Source organism: Aquila chrysaetos, chromosome Z, assembly GCF_900496995.4.
Source record: "Aquila chrysaetos chrysaetos chromosome Z, bAquChr1.4, whole genome shotgun sequence".
In the NCBI taxonomy this organism is placed as follows: domain Eukaryota; kingdom Metazoa; phylum Chordata; class Aves; order Accipitriformes; family Accipitridae; genus Aquila; species Aquila chrysaetos.
This window is the reverse complement of record NC_044030.1, coordinates 64,372,437-64,384,504: the sequence shown is the minus strand read 5'-3', so window position 1 is coordinate 64,384,504 and position 12,068 is coordinate 64,372,437. Positions and strand designations below refer to the sequence as shown.

Below are 12,068 nucleotides of genomic sequence, written 5' to 3'. Positions count from 1 at the left end.
CTCTTATTTTAACGCAGAAAAACAGTCAGTCATTACTTCTTTCATTTCAGACAAGGAGTTGTCCAGGGTTTTTCAGTTTTTTGTTTTTCCCTTTAGTATTTAGTCTAGCTATATCATGCATTTCTTGAAATTTCTGTCCAGTAGGTCTTCTATCAAATGAGATGTGTCATCTGAGTTGCTAAAGAATGCATTTGAGATGCTGACAAAAGTTAATGGGTCCACCACACTTAAAACATATACAAACCCTGCTAAATAAACTGGCGCGCCTTTTCATACAAGATTTCTTTGTATACTCTCCTTGTTATCTCACCGTGGTTCTGCATGAACTCATGATTATATATGCAAAGTGTATTACAAGAGTTAATGGGATTACTTTTGTGAAGTTCAGCATATCAGGAATGTTTTGTAATGTAAGATACTTAAGTCTATTTCTGTAAAAATCTTCATGCTAGCTGTGCCTCATCAAAGAAAAAACACAAACCAAAATTCTTTCATAGATCCTTGTCAGCACTGTAGGCTCTTTCTTTTTTATGGTGACATTAAACCTTCGGAAAGAGCATGTATTTTTCTCTGTCACAATACATATTGTTTCTACCCTTCTGAAGATTAGTGTATTTCTGGTAATACTTTCAGCAAGCCAAACTGCTTCTTTTTCTGACAGATGTTTTATGTGCTGCTTCATTATCTCTTTCTTAAAACAGAAACAAAATCTCTACATTTTATACAGATTCTACCTCCTTTATCACAAGGACAGTCATTCTTACCAGGTTTGTCAAGACTGATACAAATAACAAAATGACAGAATAGCAAAGTTCATACTGTGGAAAATTGTATGCATACTGTCAGAAATACATTTGTCTCAAATTGTACCTTACCTGTGCCACAATTGGTGTACATGCTAAGCCAAAGTTAGCCCACCTGCAATGATAGAAATGAAGCCCAGTCTTTAAGGCCAACAAGATATGAGCATAAGCAGTGGTTGTACTTTTCTGATGTACCACAGTCAGCAGGCCTAGAACTCCTACTTCTTGCTTTTCATAAAGTAGAAGATAAAATTCAGTTGCAGTTTCAAAAACAGAGCATGCCTGATGCAACTTTTGTTGAGTGTTTATTATGCTATTAAATTTACCAGGTGCTATAGGAATTGAGCTTAAAACTATCAAGCTTTCTCTTCTGCTCCACATCCTATTTAGGGATTGATCCAAACCCATCCAGATTGCCATTCAGTTCAGTTCAACACTCTTGGATCAAGTTCTCATGTCTTTGTTATACTTCTGCAATTTTGTCGTTAAAAACTGACATCATCTGAACTGCTCCTAATTTAAGTGTGAGCAAAATAAACCCTTCTGTATTTTTTTTAAATCAATCTCTTCCTTTCTGGTTTAAAGACTTCTGAATCTCCTCTTTAGTTTCAGGCTATCTTTGGAAACCATGTCCCAAACCCAAAGTTTTAGGTTATATTACACCATCAGGTTGGCATCTGTTACTCCTTAAAGGAATATTTCAGGATAGAAGAATCTATCTGAAAGAAAATAAATTACTTAAATGCTAAAGTTTTTGTCATGGTAAGATGAAGGATTTCTTGGCAGTAACTCAAGCTAGCTGAGGTAAGTAGCAACGTACTTAAAAATGCTGTTAGAAGTAGGATGAAGTGTATTTTCAGTAAGGAAGGTTGTCTTTTTCTGGTTTTTTTCCACCTCACCTTCCTTACTGACAGAATGTACACAGCAACTTGTTCAAACTAAGGAAAAAAATCTTTCTTTGCCTGATGCTATTTACACTTTGTGATGAGATGCCTCTAGGGCACAAGTGTGCAAGATCCCTGTAACTTAAACTAGCATCTTCTGCATCCTGCAATACTTAAATAAGGTATTTAATTGTTATTTCACTGCTGTGCATCCATGTCATGTTTCATTCATTTTTGTCTGAGTATATCCTCCTAGATTAAGGAGTTTGGAGCTTAAATATTTTAATACCAGTGTAATGATCCTTATACTTTTGCTGGATCAGTAAGCTTGACCTAAGTTTGCCAAGCTTGATGTGAAGGTCAAGTCCATCATACAGTGCTGTGGTTCCTCTTTTTTGCAACTCTATTGCAAAAGATTTGGAGGAGCTCTGGGATGCTGACTGGGAGATATGAAGTAGTAGCCAGCAATCTGTTTTTACATTTTAAAAGGTTTTTTACATTTTAAAAGGGTTCTTCCCAGTGACAAATCTGTCTTCCAGATGTTTTCTTTTGCTTGCTAATTACCTCAGTTTATTCATGCAGACATGAAATAAATTTATCAAAGAAATGCTACTTAACAAAACTGAGTATTTTATTTATATTAAGAAATAGACACTGTTTGTGGTTTTGAAATGATCGTTGGGAGTTTTCAGAAGTTTTAAAAAGTGTTAGAAACCCATTGACTTAGGGGCTCTTGAAAATCCTTCCTGTTGTATTACTTGCTTTTAATGTGGAGTAATAGGTTGTAAGTCCTCATGGAGCAATACAAGCATGTCTTTAAGTCATTTTAATGAAAGATGCAGAAATATGATGCATACAAGTCCATAACTGTTTTGGTTGACTCACTCTGAAGTTAGTTCAGGTGGATCTGATTATCTTTTGTCTGGCTTATGAAAACGATTTCCTAGGAGGCAGAGAGAATGAAGTTGAGGATTAGAAAAAATCTGACAGGCAAAGACCCAAGAAAAGAGTAATCTCAAGAGAAGTCTTAAACCAAAACTTAAATTATTTGTGTTAAAAGTGACAACTATATGAGTGTGATAAAAATACACAAACACACAACTGCGGGGGAATTTAACCTATTTGTATGAGAATTATATTCGAGCTGCACTAGATTAAACTAAAATCTTAGTCAAAAGACATGTATGACTAAGGATCACATCTTTAAATTCAGCATGTGTATATCAAAGTTTGGTTCACAGGTCTAAATATTTATGGCCAGCTTGAGACTGGCATTTTCATAAGTTTTCACGAACACTCTTCTCAGTTCTTTTGCTTGTCATAATGTAGAATTATACTTATCACTGGGTAAATGGACTTCATTTCAAAGCACCCCTTTAGGTAAATGTCACCTGAAAGGTGGTTTTCTGTAAGAAAGCAGGTGGTTTTGTAGTTCAAGTTACTTATCTAGAGGCTAAATGTTAGTAAAACAAGGCAGTATGTTGTTTCCACAGTCAACAAGTTTGACTGGATAAATGCATTTATGCAATAACTCGTGTTTGGTCTTCACAAGGGGTTAGTCTTGAATTAAGAATGGGGGTTTTTATTAGTAGAAGAGACTGAGATAATAGGGGGAAGGTCGGAGCTGAGCTATTATGATTTGTAGTTTCGTACTGTACTTTATTCTCTTAAGTTCATCTGATATTATGGTGCATGAGATTTTATGGCAGATTTGATTTCATTCATTCAGCTGTTTTATCATCCCTAAATGTCTGTGTATATGCATTTATCTTTTTTGGTCATTCTAGAAGATGGCTTTTCTCTTTCTTTATCTTGCTAGCACCTGTAATCCTCTGTTCTTCATTATATCCAACATGTCAACTAGAAAACAGGAAAAAAACAGCTCTAAGCGGTATTTTGTATGTATGTTTGATTGTTTTTCCTCATATTCTTGAAATACATACAATCAACATATAAATTAGGATAAAAGGAAATAAGATATTTTATTTGTAGAAATATGTAAACAAATATTTTATATGTAGATGTACCATTACAAATGTATTTCCTCTTATTATGAAATGCTATGTTTATAAACTTTATAGAAAACTTTAGGTGAGAGAGAAATTTAGTTTGGAATCAGAAATTTTCTCAATATAGCCGCCAGCTGTCATCTAAAAAAACCTGAGGTTTGATTTAGATTTACAGTTCATCAGGCTGTATATCCTGAAAATTGTTGAAACAATTTCCTCCATAAATATTTTCTGTTCATCATTTGCAATGGACATCTGGAGGTTTTATTCTTCTGTTCCTTATCAGGAATAACAATCCTGTAAACATGTGTAAATAAATTTCAAGTATATTAAATCAATATGTGAAATGTCTTAATGCTATTCAAGAAGAAGAAAATTTGAAAGGATGGTGTTGATCAATTTTCAAATTGAGTTTTTGTCCTGTTAAATTATTCATTTGTCATGGCAGTAGATATTCCGCAGAGAAGAAGCTGTTAAAAAAAGGCAAAGGAGAGTAACTGTTGACTAGTCCAGATATTACTTTGTTACTAAAGAGTTTTCTTCCTGATTGACAAGATGGACTCTGTTTAAAGTAAAAATGTTATGGGGTTTTTCCCCTATTGCAAGATCAAGGATTTGATTTGTGGCTACTTCAGCCTACAAAACAGGAAAACTGTGAATTTGTCTATAGGCAATATTTGTCTATATTTGTCTACCTGTAACAAATAGTCACAGAATATTAATATACATAACAGTTCAGCTGCTCCAAGAAAGACCTTCAGAAATGAAGGTAAACTTGTTAAAGGAATTTCAACAGTTTTCATTTCTCATCTTAACATCAAAGTTTTTATTTCTGTTACCCTGCTATCCCCTTTCCCTTCCCCTCGGTAGTAAGATAAGATTGAAACAAAAGATTTTGGACTTGTCGTCTGCCCAGTACAGTGTTGTGTTTTTCATTTCAGCAAGTAGCAAATCATTCTACTTGCTGAGAAAGCAATATAGCTGAAACATTTTATGGAAGTGTTTTGCTTGGTATTTCAGAAGTCACAAATTATCTCCAAAATGATACTAAATCATAAAACCAAGTTTAATTTCTTTAACCAAATATGTTTCCTTACTCAGAGGAGGAACCTGCTCCAAACAGTGTTGTTGAAGAATACCTGCAGGAGAAGAGAAAATATGAAGACAAGCGGAAGCAGCAGCCAAAGAAGGGGGTTTCTCGCGAAGATCAGGTAATAGTTTGACAACCTGGGGAAGAAAATTCCAGAAAAAGTTCTGAAAGTGTTTCTGTCTTCATTTGTGTAAAAAAAAAAGTTTTAAAGTCCATTATGTTTCATTTTCCATTAAAAGAATCTTATTATTTGTAAAAATAAATACGTACTTTTTGATCCTCTATTTTGATTACCCAGGTAGACAAGTAAGTGAAGTTCAATGTGTATTTGAAAGTGCTATCAGTTTAGTCACTAAAATCTTCCATAACGAAATGCTACCCACAAAGAGGTATCCTTGATTACATTTACAAGAGTTTGCATTTCTTTACAGTGCTTTCCTTGGCTCTGCAGCTTGCCCTAAGATAACATTGGGACAGAAGTTTGCATACTTGGTATCTGTCCAAGCTGGGTTTTTTTAACATTTTAAATTATGTTTTAAAGAGATTAAATTCATCAATACCTTTTGATGTTGCGAAATGAACAGAAACAGTTTTTAACTGTACTGTAAAAAGAAAATCCTTTTTAAATATAATGAAAAGTACTTTTCAAAATGAGTTAGGACATATGTGGACTTGAGTATGCAAATATGCGCAAAGTAAAATTTGACATAAATATTTGTTTTTTTCTAAAATAGGAAAGTTTGAAAACTGTGAAGTATATGAAACTGCCTGTTAGGTGGAAAATACCATTAACTTAAAAGCTGTGCAGTACATCAAATGCATTGGTTTATAAGTGCATGTCAATTCACCTACAAAGATGTTCGTATTCAACTGTTGAAGCTAGAAGAGATTGGAAACTTGAGGCTTAGTAATTTCAAAGCAGTGGTTGGCAAACCTTTATATGTGCAAGCTGATTTAGCTGTAAACTAAGAAGTTTATGGAAACTTTGTACATTCAAAAGCCCATTAACTTCAAACCAAAGAGTACTAAAGCTCTGTTGGTGATGTGGGTCAAGGGACTTAAAACCACTTCTAATGAATTTATATCAGCCCTGTCCTGGGCATCATACGAATACAAGGTGAGATGACAGGGGTGTATATTTTAGTAGATCTCAATTTTTATTTATGTAACCCTGCTGGGAACTATTCAAAAGTAATTAATCAAATTCTTTGTAATCCATTTCACTTGCGGAGAGCCTCCTCTAGCCTTGCATCCCTCCTACCTGGTCCTACAGCACAATACCATTTTCCATCCTCTGTACAAGAGTTAAAGAAGAGGGGGAAAGGTATGTGTCTCCTTACAATACTAGATGTTGGAAGTCCTAACCTTATAATTCTACAAGAGTCAATTTATAAAGTTATTCAATCCACAGTACGGCATCTAATCACTCACTGCAGAAATGCCTACTAAAATATTTGGAAATTATTTCTATCACCAGTTCTATTCACAGGAATGCTGTCAGCAGAGAAAATCAGACAAGACAGAAGGGTTTGTTTGGTCACAATTTCATGTAAAAAGGATTAGTTTGTTTTCTTCTGATGGCCTAGGCAGAGATTTGCTGTCTCAGATGTTGTTAGTATGGGGTTTGTTTGCAATAGTATGGAAAGCTATAGAAGTTGAATGATTTGCAGGCCCAAATATCTTTGAAATTTTCCTCCCTCCCATCTTAAACAGAAGATTAAACAGAAAATAAGGAAAATAAATGCAAAAAAAACTCCAAAACCTGCCTTTGGCAGTACTAAAATATGTTTTTGAAAGAATTCGAAAGCCAGGAAACTCCTAAAGTTAGGATTGCTCCCAGAAGGAAATCTGATTCCAGTGAACACTTCTGGTATTTCCTATTTCTGTTTTCTATTCTTGTTTAGTTTTTATTCTTTTAAATTTGGAAAACTTAACCAAACAAAACTAAACAGCCATACAGAGGTGTTTTACAACATAGGTGGCCAACCTATCACCTACAGATCAAATGTAGCCTGCCACGTAAATTCAGTCAAGCACTTATTCCCTGATGCTTTCCTTTCCAAGAATGTCTCAAATGTCAGCAAAAAATAAGCTGTGGGCTGTGCAAATTATTCTTATGGTCTGCCTTTTTTTTGAAGAGCCCATCACAAGGCTCAGGCATATAATTCTTGTATAATCAAAATCTCATTCCAGGTGATCAGAAACAAGACCTGTGGTAAGATCTTCAGGTGTCACCTGAGATTTTGTGACTTCGTTGTAGCTGAAAGACCGGGCAATGTCAGCTGGAGAAAAAAATACCAAATATAAATCAGTATGAGCTTAATGTATGCAGCGTAAGAACCTCTGTCTGTAGAATTAGTTAAAGTGGTTCACTGTATTTGAGTCAAAAGCTTTGAATTTTTTTCAATGTCAGTACATAATTTAAAAGATCAGCAATGTAAAGTATATAAATATCAATCAAACTGGGTTTTCAAAGCTTGAATGATCTGTAATTTATACAATGGTTTGCTTTACAAGAAGAAAATAACAGGTTCCAACAGTAAAATTCATTGTCAGCAGTCAGTGTTGTTTAATCAGCCATTTTATTCTGGAAGTCGCCACAAGTTTTTGTTCCTTAAATATGCATTTTGTTTTCACTAGACAGGCAGACAAGTGGGCTCTCACACCTGTCACACCTGCAGGGTGCTGTCCCTGCTTGCTCTTGCTGCCTCAACATTGCTGGCTCACTCTCACTTGTTCTCTCAATGGGCACTCTTCAATGCATTCTCACTTCCTCGTGCCCCCTGCCCCGGCCTCTAGCTCTCTCGCTTGCCTCTCTACAGTGTTTCACTTCTCTAAAACCATGTATTTAATTTCAGACACTGGCACTGTTGGATCGATTTAAATCAAAGTTAACCCAGGCAATTGAAGAAACTCCTGAAAATGAAGTTTCTGAACCTGAAGTAGATAATGACGAAGGATGGTGAGTTTTTTGATTTTGGATTTCTCTGTTTACTGCTGGAAATCCTACTGCACTAATATAGTCTCACTGCTAAGCGTAAATCTAAGGAGTAGCAGAAACACCAAATGTAAAGACAACTGCTGCAGCAGGCAGGAGTCAGCTAAAATGCACTGGTTTAGCTCTCTGGAAAATAAGGAGAGAGAGCAGAAGACATTCTGCTCTGTGTAGTTATAAGTCCTACTAAAACTCTGTGTTGAGGGGTGGTAAGTATTTTAAAGACTGATAGATGAGATGAAGATAGACTGATAGACTCATCTGAAGTGTAGGGTGACCCCAAAGAAGTGGGATAGCAATAGAGTTGGTAAAGCACTGCGGAAGTTATGACCTCAACACCTCCCAGTCAAGGAAGCAACTTGTGCTGTGTTGTCTCATGTTCATCTTCCATCCAAAGAACCCACCTTAGGTAGGGAAAGGCGATAAAAATCAATATGTTTTGAAGTCTGATCCTGAAGTCTCAGACTGCAGGCTGTTAGATGATAATAAAAATATCAAATTTCTAAAAAAAAAGCAAAAAAAACAGTAGCAAAAATGTTTTGTAAGGACAGATCATCTTTTTTTATAAGGCGAGCAATAGACCTGCTCTAATAAAATAGACTGTCTCTGTCTACAACTTTTTCCTTAGTTGTATGCATAAGCTATCACAGCTACAGCAAAACTGCCACTAAAATAGAAGCTTTAACAAAGTTTTTGGCAAGTGTTTTAAGACAACTAATATTTCTGTATCTCAGATAACTTAAAATTATTAAGTGGAAGTATGTCAGGTGTACCCTTACGATCTTCCTAAAGACTCCCTTCTTGGGAGAGGGAAACCGATAGGATACCTATCTGCCCCAAAATCTCCAATTTCTTACTATTTCTCCAAAATTCTTACTAGCACCAGTAACTAGACCTGAAAAGGATTGAATTACAATAAGGAGAAAAACTAAAACGTACAAACATGTTCATTAGACACCCTTTTTAAATAGAAAATAAATGATGTAACTAAAAGTCATTAAAGCATCTTGCATCTGTTTTGAGAGGACTCATACAAAACTGTAAGATAACCATGTTAATGAAGTAGTTTTTCTCAGATGAGAAGACAGTTAGCATTGGTAGGAAATGCAGACTGTCTAAATAACTTAGTTATTTTTACTGTCATTCTACAAATGAAAAAGATGTGCACACTGAAGTGAGAAAAGACACCATAAAAAAGACTAGAGGGAAGATTATATATGGAAGAAAAAATGGTTTTTACATCTTAACTCACTTTTTTTTTTCCACATGTTGATAAATGAAATTCTTCAGCTATCTGTAAGTTACACATCAAGTTACAGTAAGCGATATTATAAAAATTGGGGGTTTTATATAGTTAATCAGAAGATCTTAAGACTATTTGAAGATACATTCCATAAAAATAAAAAAAAAATTTAAAAATCATAGGTCATGAAAGGTAAGCTAAATTGCAAATTCTGAGACCAGTTGTGTTGATGAGACTAAAATTTTAGATCACTCTTAGTAACTTTTCCTTTCTTGTTTGTATCACGTACATAATGAATGCATATATTTTAATTTAGTAAGATAAAGCTACACAGCTCATGCAACTTTACCATCACACCTTCTTGCTTTTCACTGAATCAAACTGAGACTTCACAAGGGAAATTCTAGGATTTGCAGAACATTTCAGACACATGTACTGGCAGAAAGAGTAACACTAGTAGTATAGCACTTAGTGTAGAATTCTTGCAGTTTATGAAACAACATTTTTACATAAGTAATGTGTAATGGCCGCATGTATTTTTTCAGTGTTCCTTTGTGGGCGTTAGTGTAGTCTGCTTTCATCTTAACAGATATCTTGGCATTTTCATTGCTGAAAATGAGCTTAAGTGTTACTAAGTAGGCTGTTAAAAATCCTGTGATTCTTTCAAAATAATAGCAATTCAAACATTTGGCTTTTTATTTGATTGATTATATTCTTTACTTAAAATAATTGTATTATTTTCAAGGAAGAACTGAGCATTTCTCATAGCTTTACAATCTGATCAAACCCTTTCTATCTCTGTTTCTCTCTGTCTCTCATTATTTATTGATTGATTGATTGTACCTAAGAAGAACAAAACATGGTATTTTAAAATATAAATGCAGGTTAGGTTTTTGAAGTGTAAGTTTTCTTTCTACTTCTAATGTTAATTCCATTATCTGGAAATACAGCCTTGCTTTCTTTGCTTATATTCTTTGGCCATTTTAACAGATAAATCAAAACGCAAGCATCTTGACTTTGGATTATTGTTTTTGAAGCAATAAAGAGAATAATTTCCTAAATCTTGCCCCTTTCAGGATAAGTCTCATTACTTACTTGCTATTATTTTAAGTTTTCTTTTGCCACCATCTATTTGGTTGCTTCTTCAAACCACTTAGTCTTCCTTCATTATGTCTTTTCCTGTCTCAGGCTCTTTGAGGATGAGGGATAACATACAGCATAAATTTTGAGTTCCTTGGATTTCACTGATATTTTGAGATCCTTCTGAGCTACCAATGTGCTTCTAAGTTCTCCAAGAATTTTAGAATAGACTATTTCAGTTGGAAGGGACCATCATCTAGTCCAACTGCCTGACCAATTCAGGGCTGGCCAAGTTAAGGCATGTTATTAAGGGCATTGTCCAAATGCCTCTTAAACACTGACAGGCTTAGGGCATCGACCACCTCTCTAGGAAGCCTGTTCAGTGTTTTACCACCCTCTCAGTGAAGAAATGCTTCCTAATGTCCAGTCTAAACCTCACGTGTCCAGTCTAAACCTCCCTTATGCAGCCTTTCCATGAACCTGAAGGACCGGTCTTCATGTCTGATATTTTCTTGTCACAGTAATATAACCAGTCTTTTAAAGACTTTTATAGAATCTGATCACTATCTTTCCTATTCCTTTCTGAGTAACTACTGACATCTAATTGTTGATAATTCTTTTCTCTCCAAGTAATTCATACTGCAAGGAGTGTTGCAATTTCAGATTATGAAGTTGTATTTTTGTTCAGAAAATAATATTGCATTCAGAATTGCACTAAAATGAAGACTTAGAATAATATGAAACTACATAATAGTCTAATCATTAACATCATATTATTAATTTTGCAGTGCAGTAAATGTGCATGTTAACTTTACAGACAGATGAGACAGCCTATTTTCAAAGAATTTACTTTGAAGCTAAATAAATTGTAAAATGTGCCTGTTACACAAGTTGGCTATAAACATGTACAACATTAACAAAGCAATGAAGTCTTCTAAAAGCTGTTAAAGATTGTTAGAATCACTTGGAAAGTTAAATTTCATATTTTGGGATAAGAGTTTATGTTTTTAGTGTCTTTGTTGTACTGGAGTATTTGAGATAACTATAGTGACTTTACATTTTAAAATTCTTTCTTAATTCCAATCTACTCCTCAAAAGACAATAATTCTACTTTATTTGATTTTTATTAAATATAATTAATGTATGGCATGCGCGTGCTTGATATGCACAAATTATGTGATTCTTCCAGGACATTTTTTAGGTCATGGTTGTTGTTTTTATGGGAAGTGAAAGCCTGCCAGTATGCTTTGCTCTACTGTCAGGGTCTGTTATCTGAGGTAAAAATGATTGCCTCTAAGACATTTTTATGTGTCCACATGAGTGGCCACACATTGAGGTATAATTTTCATTTTCTGTCAAGATAGAAACCATTACCAATTTGTTATGTTTTCTTTTATTTGGCAAACTTCTCTCTGCATATTTGGCTGAGCTGCTGTATTGGCATGGAGCACAGCAGACGTTTGGGCACTTTTCAGCAGCATTCTACTTTTTATGCAAGAAAAAAAGAAGAAATATGACTCTATTGTAAACAGTGTGTATGGTGTTTGATAATTATTACCAGATTTTACTGTCTAAGAAGGCATCTGAGGAAGTGTTGTGAAGAGAGCTGAGGAGAAATGCATATTACTAAGTTTTAACATGAAATACCAGAATCTTTGCTGAGACATTCTTTTGCAAACTCTACTGCGATGTGAAAACTATTTTATATATATATCTGTCTGCAGCAATCAAAATCCAATCTCCCCTACAGAATTCAAAAGTATCAAAATAAACTTGGTATGTACTACCAGAAAGGGTACTCATAACAATAAAAATGGCTGCAAACAAGTAGATGGACACATTTTTACAGCATCTGGGTACCTCAGGAAGACATGCTTGATCCTAGTTCTTCCAGGCGCAAGCATTATTGTCCCTATGGTTCCATATTGAGAACTATTGGTTCTGCTTTTCTTTTAATAATTTGT

The 12,068-nt window shown here is 34.6% G+C and overlaps 1 protein-coding gene and 1 long non-coding RNA gene across 4 annotated transcripts in view; one reads left to right on the top strand and one right to left on the bottom strand.

The window, feature by feature from the left end:
- The window catches only part of CWC27 (CWC27 spliceosome associated cyclophilin), a 119,120-nt gene that overhangs the window by 93,701 nt on the left and 13,351 nt on the right, over positions 1–12,068 (top strand). Inside the window, exons 12-14 of one of the 3 annotated variants that reach the window (XR_005931524.1) lie at positions 4,798–4,907; positions 6,276–7,097; positions 7,645–7,748. Coding sequence is in view for 1 of the 3 variants with exons in the window: in XM_030003777.1 (XP_029859637.1) it covers positions 4,798–4,907; positions 7,645–7,748 (214 nt within the window). In the remaining 2 variants the exon portion in view is untranslated. Of the gene's footprint in view, positions 1–4,797; positions 4,908–6,018; positions 6,111–6,275; positions 7,098–7,644; positions 7,749–12,068 lie in introns of all 3 variants that reach the window. The other 2 variants (XR_003921823.2, XM_030003777.1) reach the window with 2 other exon arrangements.
- The window catches only part of LOC115336557, a 47,762-nt gene continuing 40,533 nt past the window's right edge, over positions 4,840–12,068 (bottom strand). Inside the window, exon 3 of the long non-coding RNA XR_003921824.1 lies at positions 4,840–4,923. This is a non-coding gene — a long non-coding RNA (uncharacterized LOC115336557). The remainder of the gene's footprint in view (positions 4,924–12,068) is intronic.